This window comes from Drosophila albomicans, chromosome 2R (assembly GCF_009650485.2).
Source record: "Drosophila albomicans strain 15112-1751.03 chromosome 2R, ASM965048v2, whole genome shotgun sequence".
In the NCBI taxonomy this organism is placed as follows: domain Eukaryota; kingdom Metazoa; phylum Arthropoda; class Insecta; order Diptera; family Drosophilidae; genus Drosophila; species Drosophila albomicans.
In genome coordinates, this window is record NC_047631.2 from 16,010,945 (window position 1) to 16,031,304 (window position 20,360).

General features: G+C 40.1%; 1 protein-coding gene and 1 pseudogene across 4 annotated transcripts; one reads left to right on the plus strand and one right to left on the minus strand.

The window, feature by feature from the left end:
- Positions 1-13,485, minus strand: LOC117575921 (uncharacterized). 4 transcript variants are annotated; one of them, XM_052007348.1, is made up of 7 exons: positions 13,349-13,485; positions 10,843-11,186; positions 5,472-5,625; positions 2,723-2,931; positions 1,024-1,157; positions 679-961; positions 1-483 (listed from the first exon to the last, which is right to left on the minus strand). In XM_052007348.1, exons 2-7 carry the CDS (start codon positions 10,889-10,891, stop codon positions 281-283), a joined length of 1,032 nt encoding a protein of 343 aa, XP_051863308.1. In that variant the 5' UTR covers positions 10,892-11,186; positions 13,349-13,485; the 3' UTR covers positions 1-280. The 4 variants fall into 4 exon arrangements, with proteins under 4 accessions (XP_051863308.1, XP_034116265.2, XP_034116266.2 ...); XM_034260374.2 differs by having other exon boundaries at positions 10,843-11,189; XM_034260375.2 differs by having other exon boundaries at positions 10,843-11,189; positions 13,331-13,485.
- A 2,810-nt stretch (positions 13,486-16,295) lies between these two features.
- Positions 16,296-17,312, plus strand: LOC117574329 (farnesol dehydrogenase-like; annotated as a pseudogene).
- The last annotated feature ends 3,048 nt before the right edge of the window (positions 17,313-20,360 follow it).

The window sequence follows — 20,360 nt, forward strand, 5'->3', positions numbered from 1 at the left end:
TTGCATATTTATTGGTGACTTTTAATTGTATTGCATACTTACAGGCTATTTACACAGTTTGGCTTTTCGCGACTTAAGTTACAATATATATTATGTATATCGAGTGACACGCATATCCTGCATATCAGCTGTAGTTTTAAGTTCTTTTGTAAGTTGTAGTTGTTGTTGTTTTGTGTTTTTGTAAATTCTCACGTGCATTTCAGTTTGCTTAAAGCTAGAAAATGTATACAAACGAAAATCTAAAACAGAAAAGCATAAAGACAAACAAAAACCAAAAGCCCTAATGGCTGGTTGCAATCGCTGACGTCGCCGCCGTCGCTGCTGTCATTCCGGATGCCATTTTGTAGCGTGTCAACTTCCGTCCGCCATATTGAAATGTCAGTGGCAACAAGAGCCATTGTGTGCTGATGGCGGCTGCCGTTGCGGTTGCCGCTGCCAGCAGCAACTGAGCGCCGATCAGAGCGACACCTGCAGCAGCTGCAGCTGTAACGAGATAGATAAAGCGAAAGAGCGAGTGAGAAGCGCATTTTTATTTATTTGTATTGAAAATTGTCCAAATATGCGACCGCTGTCAGTGCATTGCGATAGGCATTTTATTTGTATTTATATTTTTTATTTTTAATTAGCAGCAACCACAGCGTGCAACATGGCTGTAATTGCGGTTGAGTGCACTCTCACCTGACTTGAATGATTTCTGGTTCTTCAGATCGATATCATCACGAAAGACCAGCGCCTGCAGACTCGTCTCGCGGGTTAATAGTGGATAACTCTCGATCTCGGCCACACAACGCAGATCCAATCCAAGTCGCATTGGAGAAGCAAGCTTTTGCTGTTGCTGTCGCTGCTGATGGAAACGCGGATCGTTGGCATAAAAGTTCAGCTGCGATATTATGCGTCGCAGATTGTAATCGTGTGCTGCAATTGTGGTCTCCACAATGGGCTGCAGATCCGCCAGAGATGCCTAGTACAAGTCATAGTATCTTAGAAGGTAGAAATGTAAACAAATTAGCTATTATTTCTTACCTTCACGCCATTTATATACCAGGTGATTGTGGTCAAGAGGCTGGAAAAGTCAGTGCTGCAATTGACCTGGACGAAATCATCGAAACGGTACATGGAGTGAAAGCTGCTGATGAGTGGATTGTTTTGAGGCAACGCTGGAATTTAAGCAAAGATAAACATACTTTATATCTTTCGATTTAAGAATGTTTTCACTCTATTTGGTATTCTGTGACTGCACATTAATTGATAAAGAACGCACGTAAAAGACTCTAAAAGATGCAGAAACTGTTCAGAGCATGCGTATCCTGTGTGTATGCTTCCGTGACATTTCTCTGGCTAATATTAAATGTGCATTAAACATGCAAATTGTGCACCTTGTAGCTGTTGCTGTTGTTGTTGTTGTTGCTGTTGCCTCTGCAGCGTCTGTTGCCCGTGTTGTGTGCTTGTATAAACCCAGCGCATTCCTTGCTCTGTTGCTGTTTCTGTTGTTTATTTTACAACTTCTCTATTTGCTTTTGATAAATTTTTAAAAATATTTCAGCAACAGCAGCGGCAGCGGCAACGGCAACAGCAGCGGCAGCAAGCCCCCATGTACGCAACGTATCTACAAGATATTTATTTTATATCAGCGGAAAAATAGATGATCATAAAACACATGCAGAGAGTGAGACAGAGAGTGAGAGAGCGAGCGCAGGACATGCTGAAACATCCTGCTGTGTGTGCGAGTGTGTATGTGTGTGTGGGGCAAAAGTAAAAGCGAAAATAAAAAAAGAAGAAAAACGAGCACACATACATACATATGTACATACATCGATGCAGAGAACAAGGCATGGAATGGAAGGAAAAGAAGGGAGCGAGGTAGGGACAGAGACGAAGAAGACACGAGGCACTCGGCAGCGGAGCTTTTCATTTTAGCGATATCCTTTTTAAGCATAAAGTGCTGCCGTAAATCACAGAGACGCACACCAATACACCCACACACATACAGACAGACACACAGCAGACACTTATGCACACTTATACACTCGCACACCCGCAGACTCGAGGCAAGCAAGCGCGATTCCTGTTCGCTATTTTAGCGTCCTTGTTGTTGCCCAGCTCTCGCATACTGTGCGTGTGTATGAGTGTGCACATGTGAGTGTGTGTGTGTCTGTTCGTATGTGGCTAGGGATGCGAATCACATGCGTCTCTTGGTTACATTTTATGAAAACGTTCAGCTTTAGCTGGGTTGCTCGCTTGCCGATTCTTTCGCGAATACATCCTGCTGGCGGACTGCTTATCCTGCCTGCCTTCTGCCTGCTGCCTGCTGCTTGCCTTGCCTGGCTGACTGTGCGTGTTTGCTGGCCGCTCAACGATGCACCAGCTACTTTGGCCCGCAGTCAGAGCCACATACACACAAATGTATATACGACAACATGCATATATGCAAACGATGCTGCTGCTGCTGCTGTTGCATGTTTCTTGCCGTTTCTTCCCATGTTGTTTACCATTAAAATATCACGGAAATTACACATTTTACTCGGTTTATGCTGTGCAGCACCGCAGCGGGGATTGCCAATGGATAGCGGCAAAATATTTGCATTACACACACACACACAAGCATACAGAGTATCTTTGGTGCAGTTTAATTTAAGACAAACAATTGAAATTATATAACATTACTTATACGCCCTGTGGGCGTGTTGGTGTGTGTATATGTGTGTGTGTTTGTGTGACTTACCCTCGACACTCATGTTGGCGGAGCGTGCGGTTAGCTTAAAGTGTGGCGCATCGCCGGACACTTCGCACCTGTAGACGCCCGATGATTTGACGCCCAATAAATTAAGCTCCACACGACACGAGGATTCATTGCATTCGTTGCTATCATCGATCAATTGCACGCCCTGCACCGGGAACTTTCGGAAAACGGTCTGCATTAGCGGCGCATATCTGTTCAACGAAGGTGGAACGTGGATGGCGGGATGGCGGATAAAGGATGAACAAATAGAGAAGAAGAGTTGTAGTCGTTGTAGTAGTAATAGTAGGAGAAAAAAAGGGTTAAGCATTGGTTTCCTTTGAGCGATGGCTAAATGGCCCGCAAATTGCGCCAGCTTTCATTTAGTGTCCTTTTTTTGTGTTGCTTTTTTGGAAAATGGTCAGCTGATAATCGGCCCCATAGGCTGGGGGGCTCTAAAAGCTTTTTCAAGCCATAAACGAATCGAGGCCAGGAAATGGAGATTTTCAGACAAGTGGCTTACATGCACTCAACCTCTGCTGACTTCACTCTGCGTTCGTATTTGTGTGTGTGTGTGTGTGTGTGTCTGTCTCTGTGATATGTCTGTGCTGAGCTCACTTGGGAGATTTCTTCAATTTGTTTTGTATTGTAGATTGTTGCTCATTAATCCCTCAAATACACATTGTATTGATGTGTATAAAAATCTACAACAAAAGTGTTCAAGTGGAAAAACTTGTGCCACAACGTAAAAAAAGAAAGCTCGAGCCACATAAATAAACAAGACCCCATTTTAGTTTGCAAATGATTGACTTTAAAATACCTTCTAAAGACTGCAAATAGAATGGGAAATTAATGCGCCTTGTCTGTTACACAATTTCAGCATACATTACGTACGCATTTAATTCACAGGGTATAAATAGCTACCCGAACAAAAAACGTTGCCTACTTTTGTGGGCTGCTGTAGTGTTGATAAGTCGCTTTGTGCGCTACTTGTTAATAGCTGTTAGCCAGCCGTTTGTTGCTTGTCTTGGACCAAACGAGGCTTGGGCGGGGGCGTTGAGTACGAATTATTTGCGGCTTAGGCGGCGGCTGCTTTTGCTGCTCCTGCTGCTGCGGCAGCAAATCAACAAATTTGATAAGCAATATAAACGGCAGCTTGGCTGTCTCTCCTCTCTCTCTTTCTTGTGTGTGAATGCGGCTCGTTACAAGGGATTTTGTGGCATCTATTATAGTCTTCTGGCTATGTGTGTATGTGTGTGTGTGTGTGTTTTTTTTTTTGTGGCATTTAATGCCTCTTTTTCACTAGCCAGCATTAAGTTTTCTTATATTTGATGTGCAAAGCCTTGCAACAATTCACATTGTTGTAGATAAAACAACGATTTCTTTGGCATTTTATGGCAAAGACATTTCAAAATAATTCGATTTTAATTTATTTTACTAAATGAGGGATTATGCATTTGTTTTTCGTTTGCTTTTTTAAGTGGTGCTTGTAAAGTCTATTACTTTAAGAGTTTACTTCTGATCAGCTTAAAGTTCTGTTTAAATTTGTTTTGCATTTTCGAAATTGCAATTGGCTTTCAGTTGGCTTTCACGTGCTCTTGCTGTCTAATTAAAACTTGCACTAACTACACAAGCATACTCTGCCCTCTACTGACAGTTGTAGAGTCTCAGTTCTCTGTCTGACTTTTCGCACAGGGGTTGTAGCCAAACTCTTGAGTGAGTGCGAGAGTGAGCGAATGTGTGTGAGTGTGTGTCTGTGCAGTTCACCTAAGCGTCGCTGCTCATTCTCATTTTTAATTAAGCAAAACGCGAAGCAGTCACTTGAGATTTTTCATTAAGTTGAAGCTTATTGCAGTGCAAATACTCGCATACTCGCAATGCATATGCCTCGCAACTTGTTAATGAAAATAATACGTATACGTAATGTCTTGCTTAAGTTATGATGATGAAGTCCTTCTAAAGAGGAAGAGTCTGAGAGATTCGCACATGAAGTGGTCGACTCTGTGGTCAAATGATCATTTAATAATCATTCAGAAGTTACCCATTTCTGAGTATGGTCATAACCAAATTACGGCTTTTTGGGCAATTAGTTGAACCTTTTGTTGCTGCTGCTGTTGCTGTTGTCGCCATGCCTGTCAACCGGCTGTCATCTGGGCTGCCTAACAACTGTGTGCCATAAATATTAAATGCCGCTTAGCAATCAAGTTTGAAATACGAGTCAGTCAGCAAGTGAGTATGTAAGTGAATGATGATGATGCGAGTGTGTGATGGCTGTAACAGAGCCGTAAAAGCAAACCCGTAGAACAAATCACCACACACATACACACGAGCAGAGAGTGTTTTATACGAGTGTATGGAAGGACATTTAAATTAATTTACCGTAGCATAAACGAGAACCAACGCAAATTAATTTATTTAATAATTAATTAGGCAAGAAAGTCGCCTGACAATGAACATATTTATGTGCGGCAAATACGACCATGTGTGTGTGTGTATGTGTGTTCTGTGTTGGGCAACGACTGTTTATGACTACAGTGTGTTGAGAGTGAGAAAGAGAGAGAGAGAGAAACCCCGGTTCCGGCGTACAAATTTCGTTGCATTTGACAGCTGCGCAACCTCGCGCAGCCTCGCAGCAAAAATAACAAAATAAATATCATAAATTATAAACGCAAACAAAAATAGAGAGAGAGAGAGAGAGAGAGAGAGAGAGGAGTCAAATACACCCACAGCATTTGCTATGTGGACAAGTACTTACCTAAAAAACTCGCTGTCGTTTTTGTACCACTTAACCGAATTTAACGTGTGACCACTTATGTCATAGCTGCAGGATAATGTCACGTTATCGCGAAAATCAACAATTTGTGGCACATTGATGTCAGTCACAAGTAGACACTGACTGCGTCGCATGGCTGCAGAAAGAGATAGAGAGAGAGGGAGAGAGAGAGGTGAAGTGAGCGTATAGTTAGCTTCGGGTTTTGCTCGATAAAAAATGCCGTCAGATAAAAATGATTGAAAATGTCATAAAAAATGTTGTTGCACACAACAACATATGAAAACAATGCAAATGTTTTTTGTGTATAGTATTTTCACAGATTTAAATGTGTGTGCATGTGTATTATGCAATTCACTGGCCAGAGCAGAAAATCCTATGTTATTGTAAAATGATTAATTCGTTAGATAAACATATGTATGTTATGTAGACTCGAAGTATTTATAACAATAAATACTACGTACAGAAATGCTCATTGCAGCTGTTCAAACAGGTGAATGAGATGGAGTAGGAGATTGTCAGTTGATTAAATAAGCTTGCATTTGGTATTTAATTATTCTAAATAATGTGCTGAAATAAATGGAATAGTTTTCAAATTGAAATTGAGTAAAATTCAAAGTATTTCTAGTATTTTAAAGCTAAATAACCCAACCACTCTTAAACCTTTTATGTAATTATTCCCTACATAAGTAATTTAAGGTTGAAGCTAAAGCATATAAATACGAGCAGAACGACGACAAATTAACATAAATGGAATTAAAGAAACTGAGAGAAATAAGCGAGAGAAAAAGGGACAAATGAAATGGGACGCTGAGACAATTTGCAGCACAAAAACTGACGCACAACTCTTAATTGAATGAACTTGTAAAAATGCTGAACATCTAAATGACACAGCAACAACTTCAGTTGCTAAACGTTTTCCCCAACAACAACAACAACAACAATAACGACAACAACACGAGAAAAACCGCGCGTGGGTTTTTACAAATTTGCAGAACGTTTTTAAGTGCAAGCAGACAGACGAAATGGAAAAGGAAATGCCAGAAAAAAGTGGTTAATATCATTAGCTGCATTTGCGTTTTTTTTTTCTTGCTGCTGCTGTTGCTGCTGCTGAAGTGGGCCAACTGTTTATTGCACTAAATGCCAAATGCGTCGCTTGCAGTGTCTGCTTGTCTGTTTTTGTTGGTTTGTTGTGCGAAAGTTGTGTGAAATTTCCATAATCTTGGCCATGTCGTTGCAGTTGGCAAAATCGTAGTGCCGTGCAACATGATAAGCAACAATTTAAGGCAAGCTTTCGAGAGCGAACAGCGAGTGCAGCAAAGAACGAAGACGACAAGTTGCGAGTTGTTGTCTGCATAATTTTTGCTGCTCTACTCTGGCGCGTCGTCGAGTCTTTGTTGGCGTTGCAAATGGCATTAGACAGCAACAGCAGCGGCAGCAACAAGCAGCACTCACTGAATTTAATTTGTTGCACTTTACAGTTGAAATAACTTGAGGTGTGTGGCAGGCGAGAAAAGTTCGTTCGTTCGTTCGTTCGTTGGTTTTGCCTTTGTGGCAAAAACATGAAAAATTTGCAACAAATATTCCGCAAAATTAATGCATTGCCAAAGACTGTGTGATGATTACCTTGTGGCAGCATATGCAAATAGCTCTCGCGACAGATTGCAGACTGTAGAAATCGGAGCTTTTGTTTTCAGCCTGCGGCATTGTCAATGACAGCAACACCAACAGCAACAGCAGCAGAAGCATCAAAAGCAACAACAAAAAATTGCAAACTTGTTTAAAGTTTCAATAGATAAACAAACAAAAGTGCCTGGCAGGCAAAACGAGGCGAAGCAAGGCGAGGCGAGGCTCCTCTCTTTCCCCTCGAGGTAAGTCTTGCATCTTGCACACACAGAGAGCGCATTGCCTGAGTCTGAGTTTGAGTTTGACATGAGTCTTTTCAAGCATGTCAAAGCTGCCGACTAGCAGTTACATAGAACAACAAACATTCTCTCCGACAACAACAGCAACAACAACAGTAACAACAACAATGACAATGGCAAACACATTTGCAAATGGCAGCGGCAACCGCAGCTTAATGACAGCCTCAGAGCATAGAGCACAGACAAAAAGGCAAACACAGAGCTGGAGAAAGTGAGGATGGGGGGCAGAGCATTGGGAAAAGTTCACCTGCACAGCAAAAGGCATGACAGCTGTATCTGTGACCAAGCAGCAAACTGAATGTCTATCTGTGTGGGTGTTTCTGTCTGTGTCGGTGTATATGTAAATAATAAAAATAAGTACATAAAATACACAGCAGCAGCAGCAGCAGAGGCAACTTTTTTGCACGGCAATCAACGCACTTGAGCAAAAGTTTCTGCCTAACAACGAGCAACGAACGACGACAACTCCAATGCCAATTCAAGACATCAATTTGGTTTGTCTGTCTGTGTGTAGGTATTACTTACTTATAAGTACGCCTACTTGTCTGATGCTTTGTCTGTTTGCTGCTTGTCTGAGATTGTTGCACAGCTGTTCGCTTGTGGTTAACAAGGTTGAAAGTTGCACGCAGTTGCCGTGAAAATGCCTAAAGAAAGTCAAGAGGCACTTTCTGTTTTCTGTTGTTTTTTTTCGACGATTTTTTGTGCTTCTCATTTTTGTGCTTAAGTCAGGCAGCCTAGTTTCTGGTCTTGACTGGATAATGCAAATTGTCTGGCCTGAAACTTACTTTGGCCTCTGATTCAGCATCGTTGCTGCCGCTGCAGCTTAGGCCAATTTAAATCTGGCTAGAAACATTCGCCGCTTACTGCTTACGATAAACGCCAGAGCAGACAAATCTGCTGAGGCCGAAGACGAAGAATAAAGAAATGCCAAGCATCTATAATTTGCATATAAATGCGACAACGCTTCCAGCTTCCAGTCCAAGCGGGCGGCAGTTTGTTTTCCTTTGCGTTGCTTTGATTTGCTTTAGTTTCGTTTATTTTTTTGCCGTTTTGTCGGTTTTCTCTGGGTTCAACTTGTGGCAGGCGAACACAAATAAAGATGCTAATCTCAGTAAAGCGTAGTTGCGCACCAACAACAAAAAAATTGAGCAGCTAAATGGCTCACACACAAAAAAAAAAAGAAAAATAAAATAAAATAAAGAACGCAGAAAAAAAATAGAAAAATAAAATAAATAGATGACGCTGCTGCTCTTGTCTGGCAAAACTATGCGACGAGCGATGCTCGAACTGATGCTGAGATTCCTTAGCTGCTGATGCTATTGTTGTTTTTAGTTTAAATCCCATTTGGTATGCTGCAGCCCAGCCATAACAACAACTATGCAAAACATCGAAGTTTAAACTTGATTTTCCACATTGGCTGCGGCTTCTCGGCTGACGGCTGACGGCTGGCGGCTTTGACTTTGGCTTTGGCTTAGTTGCATGCCACTTCTTTTTTGCGCCCCGCCCCTTTTAAACTGATGCGCAGTGTCTTCACATTAGTGTCAGTTTTGGCCACATGACAGTAGAAGGCAGCAGCAGGGAGCAGAAGACTTTCAGACGGTTGACAGTTGAACTCAGCTGAAACTTAAACAAGCCACCCAAGCAGCCATATGCTTCGGCTACGGCAAGTAGGTGGAGTACATCATTTACTCTGCCTCCCAAATCGCACACTTAATAAAATTGAAGACACTTGTAAAATAGGCAATTTGTTTAAATAAACTTTATGGCACTCGAAGCAAACGTTTCTGAGTTCCTGTCCCGTCAGGCACTTGTAGCCAAATATTTATACTCTTGGCATGTCCTTGCCAGTAACTGCTGTCGCCTTCATCTTCGTTTCGGTCTCAGTCTTGGGTTCATACACTGTTTGCAGTAAATTTTAAAAGCGTCTATAAATTTTAGAAAAGTGCAAATAAAATATAGCGCAAGTTTTTATGCCTGTTGTGTGGGGTAAATCCTTTAAGGCGTACTCCAAAATGAAATTGTCACATTTATGTTTGCTTTATGTAAATTTTCATGCTTTTCCTTTTGACTTTTCTCCAAGAGATTCCGCCTCGCTTTTGTCAGACTCTGTTTAAATAATGTCAAAGAAGTTTATGCTGAAAAATTCTTTCTCAAACAATGTGTGAAAAATTAAGCAACATTTGTATGCCATAAAATTAATGTATAATACAAAATAAACAGCCTCAAAAAATGGAAATCTTTATCTGCCAAACCTGTTTCTGTTTCTTATTGAGCTTTGCAAGGATTAAAGAGAAGGTTGCCAAAGGATTGATAAATACAAGTATGAAGCAATTAATTTGTGCAAAATGTCTAAAAATAACTGTAAAACTATAGTACAAATATTTTATTATTTATTTTCTGTTGTGCAATCTTGAAATGGATTTTCATATTTGATTGTCTTCGTTTGTCAAATGGCACTTGAAAAGAAATAGATTTAAATGTTCAGTTGCTTCTGGTGCTGTTTGTCCTCTTACACTGTACTCATTTATATTTTCTCTTTTATTCTTGCTTTGCTTTCGTTTGCTGTCAGCTTCGTTATTCGTTGTAGAAGCTGAAAAATTGCACTTGGAAAGTGAAAGATGTTGGGGAAAACAGCAAGTGACACACACCGAAGTGCAATACGAAATCCAATTACTAATGCATTTTGTCCTTAAATAGAATCCATTTCCATTTGCTTTAAACAAAAATTCAAATAATATTTTGATAATTTCACTAAATATAAATAACTAAATATATGTATAATGTTATTTCTAGTCTCATGAAACGCTATTATTATGATTTCAATGTTACGATTTGAGTTTCGCATTTGTTGGCACTTATTGCTGTGGTTGGGCAATAATTGAAAGTGTATTTAAAAAACAATTTAGTGGCTCGAAATTTGCATAAATTTATGCGGTTTCTCTGTTAGCCATATTTACACACGCACACAGGCACCCAAACAAAAGGCAACAAACACATTTATTGCTATGCTAATTTTGAGTTTTGGGTCAGGACAGGACAGAACAGGACAAGGGGCAAGGCAACAACAAAAGCCAAGTGCACAAAAGCGCAAAGCGGAAACGGAAATGCCTAAATGACTTTTCATGGTGTCGCCGATGAACGGGGCACAGACTGAAGTCGGGGTCTCGACTTTTCTGTCCCCTTTGCACACCTCTTTCCTCCCTGTTCCCTGCGTGAGCGGGTGTTGTAGAGGCAACCGCAAAGTTGCCCACGTCGTCGACTTTGTCGTAAAAAGGTTGGCCAGCTTAAAGGGATTAAAAGCAAAAGGCAATAAAATGAAAAGTTTCAAATATTTTTATTATTATTGTTGGCCTCCCAGTTCCCAGTCCCAGCCAAAAGTGCTAGACTTTAAAGCCGTCTCCACAAACACACACACACACAGACTTACTTACCCAACAGCATGTGGATGCCTAGCTGCAGCAACCAACGGGCATAATCCATGGTAGTGTGTCCTTACTCCTTAAAGCGTCTTGTTGCGCCGCCGCTTCCTGCCACCTAAGCCAACACTCTCACAAACTTTGGCTCTGGCATATTTTCGAGCGTGTCTATGCAAACGTTGAACATATTATTTTTGCACTACTCGTATATAGGCTCTTAGATTTATGCATATAGTTTCGCTGTCGACCAATGTCATTGACATGCTATTGGGACCCATGTGCGAATTGGCCAAATACTGGTAAGCGACGAGTCCTTGTTTCGAATAATACGTTATCCGCCGTCAACGATATTTTTTTCCCTACTGTGTTTTAAGGTTATTAAATTTGAAAACTTTTTTGGCGTCAAAGTCTGGCGTCCAGTGCAACACACACCCACACATAAACTCTGTACATCTATCTCATTCGCACACCCTCTTGTCTATTGCCTCGCTTGTGTCCGACTTTTAAAAAAGTTTCGCTTTGACTTTTTTATATCCTGCCAGCCAGTAATCGAGAGGTATATAACACATGCTTTGTTCAAGTAACTTTTAGTGGGTAATATTGAAATACTTAACTGATTTTTTGCCATTACTTTCGATCATTTTGTTGAGTAGTTGTAAATATTTTAATAAGGACTATAAATAAGGCTTCATATAATTATTATAACTCGTTATTTATTAATATTGCTTGCTCAAAACAAATTATAAAGAATTGTATTTTATGTAAAATACCCTATAACTGAAAGTGCCTGAAAATTAGAAAAAATTTAGTTGATTTTTCTAATTTTTTGACACTTTTAGTTATAGGGTATTTTTAAGTTCAATCCCTAAATTGTATTTCGTCTGCCTTTATTAAAGTTTTTTTCTGTGTTTCTATATTTTCTGGCGGCCAGTGCATTTGTTTATTGTCATTGTCAGCGTTATTTAAACGTTGACAGTTTTGGAAAAAAAAAATGAAAAAAACATAAAAAAATTGGTGTGGTAAAAATGTAAATGTAGCAGCCGGCAACTTTGTTGGCTCTGTTGTCCAGAGCTCAGGCGATTGTACATCTGCCAACTTCCATGGCCACGACTAGTTGCCGCTACCGCTGTCCAATGTTTCCCTATTGCACCCTCCCCTGGCTATAGCGACAGCATCACAATGTGAGGCACAACGAAGCCTGTGGCGCTACGGGCTTTGTGGCATAAAGTCCTTTAATGCTCTAATCAAATTGTGGCTTCTTTTTGCGCTGACTTGCCGTCAACTTTAACTTGTTGTTATCGCTGTTGTTGTTCATATTGTTGTGGCTGTTGCTGTTCTTCTCGTTGTTATTGTTGTTGTTGGCGCCTTTGTTGCTTTTGCTGTCGTCATTGTTTTGCTTTCATTGACGCGTTTATTAAAATTGCCGTAGCAAAGTTTCACTGCGGCAGAGCATTTTATTTTTAATAAGTGAGAGCAGTTTGAGCTGCTCGCTCTCTTACTTACTTAATTTTGTTTGCTGTCTACTAAAAATATTTGCCGAGGAATTCCCCCTGCCCGTTTATGTTCTGTTTTGTGGTTAGGCTAATTAAATTTTCAACGTTGCTTGGGTTAAAAATAAGCTGCTATAAACTCTTTTTGGAGCAAACAAATTAAGCACAACATAATTGCTGTAGATAATTGATATTGATTATTTGCGGATGTGAGCTGATAAAATTAGATACTATTATCAACTAGCAGTTATTGATCTGGCAAGCAAAGCACATTTGCATTGTCTCCTATCATTTAATGAATCCTAGGCGAATAAACATTTATATTGTCTCTTGTATTTGCATTTGGCAATAAACAAACAATTCAACTCGGGCAACTCGGGCAATCTTAAATTGTCTATGCACACAATGCACAATTCAATTTCCTTTATTTTGAGTGCTTTCTCTTTCTCTCTCTCGCTATCTTTATCTATCTATCTCCCTTCTGAGCTGTCAATTAAGAAGATGTTGTTGCAAAAGCAGAAGCAGCGAAACCATTGACAGCCTGAGTGCAGTTTATTGAGCACACATTACGTATACGTAATGCTGGCTGCCAAATAGTAAGATTATATGGAACGAATAAATACGAAGCACAAAGTAGACACACAAACACCTCAATCTAAGTTAATTACTTAATGGCAATGTAATGCACTGGCATATAAATAATTAACAAACATTTCATTGACTGACACTGACAACACACACACACACACTCATATAGACTGACACACACACACACATATACATATTCGTCAGCATGCACAGACATGTTGACTCTCAAATCTACATTGAGCGCGTGGCACACTTTTGTTGCTGCCCTTTGAAATATTTATTTAGCATTCCTATGCAACAGTCTATGTGTTTTTGTTGTGATTGTTCTAGCTGCCTTTGCCAATTTTTTGTGTGTTTGTTATTTTTTTGTTTCTTATTTTCTGTTCTCTCTGGCAGCATTTGCATAAATGCATAATTTTACATACAACGTTGTGAGTACATACACTCGCCTATATGTGGGTTTTTAAATCGTTTGTATTGTTATTTATTTGCCATTTGGTGGCCTGACGCGTTTTAGTCGCGTCGTTTTTGTGTCGCTGCCACCCGCCCGCACCGTACGCACGCACTATGTCACACAAAAGTTGGCGTCTAACTGACAAGCCATCGCCATCGCCACTGCCACTGCCAGCGTCGTCGTCGTCGGCTGCTCTAGCTGGGAGTTGTAAGTCCATGTCCTGGATTCCGTCGTGCTGTTTCGTATTGCGCTCAAAGAGCTTAGTTTCATCGGCAACTCTTTGATTGCCGGCAACACTCTGATGCTGTGACTCAGCAGCTGATGCTGCTGCCGCCGCAGCGCTGTCATCGTGTTCGTTTTCCGTTCGGCTCTCTTCGTGCCTCGCTCGTGCTTTTGAGCGATACGAAGAGAACGTTGTCTACTTTTGGGCGCGCCTTGTTATTGTTTTGTGCTCTTGCAAAGAGATGCTGTGCAGTGCTCTGAGTATTTGTCGCTTTGTAGCGCTGTTAGTAAACATTGCTGTTAGATTAACAGCAAGTGGAGACTTTTTACAGTGACTTAACATACATTTGGCTTGATGTTAGTGAGGGTACAAGAAGCTGACAAGTAAATGTTAGAATGTACTTACTATACAATGAATGTAAATGTATCAGTGCAAGGAATTTTTTACAATTTTAAATGTATTTCGTTTAATTCTATTTTTTTATTTACCCGCTGCCCATAGTGTAAATTTATTTATTTATGACTTTGTGCCTTCAGGGTAAAATATATGATTTGTGCGAAAGGAGAGGCATCTCCGACCCTATAAAATATATATGTATATTTTAATCGTTAACAGCTGAGACGATATAGCCATGTCCGTCTGTTTCCTATCAGTCTGGCTGTATGAATACCTAGATCTCACAGACACATATTAGAGATATAATTTTTTTTTTTCGACGGCACTTGTTATGTTTCTATGCAGATAAATTTTGTTATTCAGTTTGCCAAAGCCCACTTTTGTACCCGCAAAAATTGAATAACAATCGTAATATTAAAGCCAGTGCGACGATTTCCTGAAAATTTGGATATTATCAAATACAAATTGTAGAAATTATTTAAGAAATACTTTTTATGGGTTTAAGCCTTTTCTGCAATGGGGTCCTACTTGCTTGACGGAAAATCTGGTATATTTTGTATTCAGTGGTACACTTTAAATGTTGTACTATATCAATATTTTAATATATGCATTAAATTTTATATTAAAACATATTTTAATTAATGTAGATTGCGAATTTTGAGCATAAATTTAGTGATAATTACTTAATTTTTCCAATAGCCCACAGAGAAAATTTAATTTCAGCTTAATCTGTTTTTTTTTTGTATTTTAAATCGATAATAATTGATCAGTTCGTGTTCGCTTTGAAGTCTGTAACAATACTTTAGTCTTATTTTATGTCATGTTTGGTTGACTGTTGTTGTTTGTATTACATTTTCAGCATTGGAATAAACTGCAACATCAACTGGCAGCCGCTGTGGCAAAGGCCTTGTGCACCCAAGTATGCAATTGCAAAATCCTAAGGCATTCTCTGTCATTGTTGTTGTTGTTGGGGATGTTGTTGTGGGTGTTGTAGCTGTTGCTGTTGGTGGTAAAATCCTATTAGCCACATGCCTGTCTTCTTGTGCACTTCAGACAGCCCGGGCAACCAAACACACGAAATGCAATGCAACAAGCGGAAATGTATTTTTCGGCTGAGGCTGCAGGAAAAGATATTCAACTGCCAAGCCGCTTATCAAAAATAAAACGAAAATCCAAAAAAAAAAAATGCAAAAAAAACAAAAGTGGAGGAAAAACAATGATGGAATAAAAAAAGTTAGTTCGCTGTTCGTACCGATTTCATTTATTGCGCCTGGCACACAGACTAAACAAACGTGCACAGCAAATCGCAACTAGTTACATACATATATACTATATTAGAGTAGCTTATCAAGTCACTCACAGAGATGTAGATGGACTGAACTGGCAACAATGGACATTGGACAATGGAACGCATCTCCGGTCAGTTTTATCTGACCCTTGCACTTGACAGCAAAGCTGATTTCAATGCTTTTGTTTGCGGCTTCTTGTGGCGAGTTACCGACGCACTTGCAACAACAATGCATTCACTTAACTATTTCGCTAGGCAACAAGAAAAAGTCGATGAGCTTGAGCAGCTGGTTCGATCTATTGTGTTGTGTAGGTTCATTTCTATGATGTAAACGGGAAATTAATTAAGAGCTCAACTTGGGTCTCTCAAAATAATGCAGATCCAGTTTGATTCGGTTATAGTTCTGGCAATTGCAAAGCACGAATGGCATTGTGAAATAGCTTGCTTGAAGTGTTCTTCAGGCATTCTTGTGCTTGGTATCAGGCAAATAAATCAACGTATTTAAATACAAAAATAAACAAATGTATGATTGTTTTGAAGTAAATAGTCTGACAATCTGATAATCGGTTGAGGAATACCAATAAGATACGCGTAGTCAGCTATTTAAAGAGTGCGAGGCATATCGCGGAAAACAGATAATCGCGCAATTAGTTCTTGCTTTGATTACATAATCATGAAAGCATATCAACATGAAGACGATCGTTGTAATGAGAGAGCGGAAGCTACTCTAGTATTCAAGTATTCGTCCATTTTAATTAAAAGCTTTGCTGATGACATCGATCGCGAATGCTCTGCTAGTATTATGAAATAAGCTTTAACAGCTAGACGCTCGTTGACTACCTAATGCTCTCTTGCGATCTCTCTCTCTCTCTCCTGATAACTGACAAACACACAAGCAAAAACGTAAACAGAGAGTCAAAAACAGTTCTATCAGCATGACGCTTCAATTTATTGCGACGCTTCAAACATTTGAGCTTTCAGCCGGCTGAGTATAAAAGCAGCGTCGCCATTTAGAGTAACCTTCAGTTCATTAAATGTTTGAGCACAGCGCAATTTAAGCAATTCAAGTTCATTTACAATGGATCGCTGGTTGAATCGTGTGGCTGTTGTTACGGGTTCCAGTTCTGGAATTGGCGCTGCCGTCTGCAAAGATTTGGTGGCCAAGGGCATGATTGTTGTAGGTCTGGCATGACGTGAGAATCGTTTGGAGGAATTGAAATCTGAACTGCCAGCGGATCAGGCAGCTCGCTTCCATTTTCGAAAATGTGATGTGAGCGACGAACAGCAGGTGATCGATACTTTCGCCTGGGTGGATCAGACACTCGGTGGTGCCGATGTGTTGGTCAACAATGCGGGCAAACTGGCATACGTAACCATTCTTCAGGAGGGAAATAGCGAAGGTCTCCGTTCCACGCTGGACACCAATGTGCTGGGCGTGACTTGGTGCACGCGCCAAGCCTTCCAGTCAATGGAACGTCGCAAGATCAACGACGGTCATATTGTGATTGTGAACAGTGTGGCCGGGCATGGGGTGCCTAATATCGGTGTTAGTCTGAATATGTATGCGCCATCAAAGTATGCCATCACTGCATTGACTGAGGTGCTGCGGCAAGAGCTGCAAGCGAAGGGAACTGCAATTAAGATCACTGTAAGTCAAGATTACACACAGTTAAATTGTTAATTTAATTCTTTTGTTTTGCCATACAGAGTATTAGCCCTGGTGCCGTCGATACGGAAATCTTTAACAAGGAATTGCTTCCAGACACTTTTGATTTTCCAATGTTGCGTTCCGAGGATATTGCTGACGCCATCTCATATTGCATTTCAACGCCGCCAAATGTGCAAATTCACGAGCTGATCATAAAGCCAATTGGGGAGAAGGATTAAAACTTATCCCGAAAGTTTTTTCGTTATATTATTGATTGAGCTCAAATTTATGTTATGCTTCATTTATAATTGAACTGTATGTTATGTAACCCAATTTGTATTGGTACAAAATTGCTATGATTAAAAATGCCATATTTATCCTAAAAATTTGGTTTAAGAAAGGTCCTAATTTGATTTGATTTCTTTTTTCATCCTTATGGTGTAATGCAATGTTGACAATTTTATGTGTTTATGTTTTTTCACTACAAATAATTGTCTAGATATTTATAAGAGAAGACCACTGTGCTACGGAAATAAAAACAGATATTGGCTTGCAGATAGTTTAAAATACTTCTTTTTGAAATTCACAGCAGATTGTACTTAATGTAAGGGAATTAAATTTAATAATTATAGCATAAAAATATATATTCAATTAAATGCTTGATTGCGGCTTGTCTGCAAACCGGATTATGAGAGAGGTTTGTAAAAGAATAAATGCTGGCAAATGATTGAGCACTTATGCACAGAGGCACACACATGCACAAAAAGCTTTTCCCTTTTATATATACATACATATACACACATTTGGTGTACTTGAGTATTAGCTAGTTCTTTCTTCAACTTTGCAACTATTTAAAAATTGATTAAAATGTGGATAAGAATGTCAATGTTATGTGCCATGAACTGCAAATAAATAACCGCAAGTATTGCACTTCTGTACATACAAAAGTTCTCAATGTGTGTGTATGTGTGTCTGTGTTTGTGTGTTGTCTGCAACGCTTTTGCGACAAAGTTTCTGGCAAGCTGCAAATGCGACACGTGAGTTTTGCTGCAGCCGGTGCATGACTGAAGCAACTAATGGCACACACACACAAACACAAATACTAAGAGGCCATTCACACACACATACACACACAGATAGGGACACGACACGTGTTTTGACTACAACAAATATGCTAAAAATGTTATGCCAAAAGCCAGCCAGCAGCAAACACGAAGAACAGTTGGGTTTTTGCATTTTACAGCGAGCGCGCCCAAAACGCCGCGAAGCTGCTAAACTTGGCACCGTTTGTTACCATTTGCGAGAATGTGCGCAAGTATTTTAAAAATGTATTTTTTAGCATGGCAGCTTTACATTTTGGGACACGTCGAACGTGCAAGCGAAGTCAACTCATGCCCAACTATGGCCAAAAACTTGCTAAGCGTTTGGCTTGCCAGCGCGAAATAAGTATGCTATGTATAGTTTTTTTTTGCTGTTTTCTTTTTTTTTTAGCATATCCCGCATATGTGCGCGGGTGCCACATTGTCTCCCAGCGGGTTAATGGAGTTACAGCAGAGCAGCTACTAAGCTCATGTTGCTGCAGTTACTGTCGTTGCTCAGCATGGCGAACGCGAACGCGAACGCGAACGCGAACCCTAGACCCAAACCTCAACTGAGCAGAGGAGCAGCTGAGATGCGCAGATAAACTTCAAAATGTGATCCCGCTTAAAATCGCATTTTCATTGCGTTTTTCGACTTTTGGCATTCGCTTATTTCGTTGATTTTATGAACTGCCGTTGCCGCCGCTTAACCTTTTTTTGTTGTTGTTGGCGCTGCGGCTCATTATGCAGACGACAGACGGAGCCAGAGTCAGAGCCAGAGTCGCAGAGTGGGCCAAAAGTCGCGGCCAACACACTTGGCACACGGCCCCAGACGGCCTAGAAGTTGTTGGCCGTTTGTAACATTTTGCCTTGTGCAGGCAAATGCTCGTAAATAAGCATGGCAACAACAGCGGCAGCCTCCTCAACAGTCTTCTCAACTGCAATGCAATGGCAGCCGAGCGCCCGAAAGTATGCAACGAAAAATGCGGCCGGCCAGCGAGAAACATGGGCGAGTTTATTAAAAATTTTGAGTGCACCCTACGCGGCGCTCAGCCTTCTTCTATGTAGTTTTATTTTATTGTTGTTTTCGCTGTTCTCATCGCTTGTGTTTTGTTTTGTTGCCGACTGATGTTTTCCTTTGACTGCTTTATTTTTATATATACTATTTCATCGTTGTTTTTTTTTGTGTTTGTGTTTGTGTTTGGAGCCACTTGGCCAGCGCACTACATGCACTTGAGTTTCATTTGCTTGTTTCGGCATCGACTCCGGCAGCAGCAGAGTGCCGAGGCAATGTCAGAGAGTGCATTAAGCATTGTAGTAGTACCTCGAAAAAGTTTTATGTACATTGCGAGAGCGCCAAAAGAAAACCACAACCACAATGAAGTCGAATGTTTGTTGCTGTTGATGCTACTACTGCTGCTGTGGCCAACGAGGTTATTATTATTATCGTATTATGTAGTTGTAGTTGTAGTTGTTGCTGCAGTTGTTGTTTGTCGGCCAAGTTGTTCACTTTGTTAAATTATGTGCGGTATTGTACGTACAATTGCATATATAGTATACGAAGCAGCAAACTGCCAGCTTTTCTATTTGTATTGTAATCTCTTCAGTTCCAACTGCTCACATGTTTATTAATTAAAATGCTAGCCCCAAGGTCTGGCTACCATAAATATTTAATAGCCGCAAACGTTAAATGTATGCTGTAAAAATGTACTACATTCAGTTGCCCTCTCTATCTGATATTATTAATTCAACTACGTTTACTTAGCAGCTGAGGCAATTAATTATTTCCTTAAAAATAAATTGTAATTAAATTAGAAGTAAATCAAAATTGTTTTCAATGAAAAGCTTAATTAAATTTCCTAGAAAATTCAGTGTAGAGATGAGAAAAATTCATTGTAATAATTTAACTTTTCATAGTTTTGTAGCTTAAGTCAAATACGTTCATTAAATAGTCTTTTTATAATCACGTATTTATAATATTTGTTTGTCTTGTTAGAAATAGAAATTGCGACTTTCATTTAATTAGGGATTACAACTACTTAATAAAAACTTTTTCATTTCGCTGGCATGAGTGTGTGTGGGCGAGCACGATATCTGCTACAGATTTAGATACACACAGACATACAGATACAGATACAGATAGCGATGTAGATGTGGACCCAGAGATACAGACATACTTTTGCTCAGCGTGGAATCCGTTCACCCGCGCGCAATGCCAAACAAATGCATGACAAAATCTTAATTAACCTCAGGGTGCTCAGCATAAACCAGCACATTCACACACTCGCACACACACGACCTCACACACACATGCACACGCACACGCACACATGTAAAGCGAGAGCAGTTTGCCTAATACGCGAACGT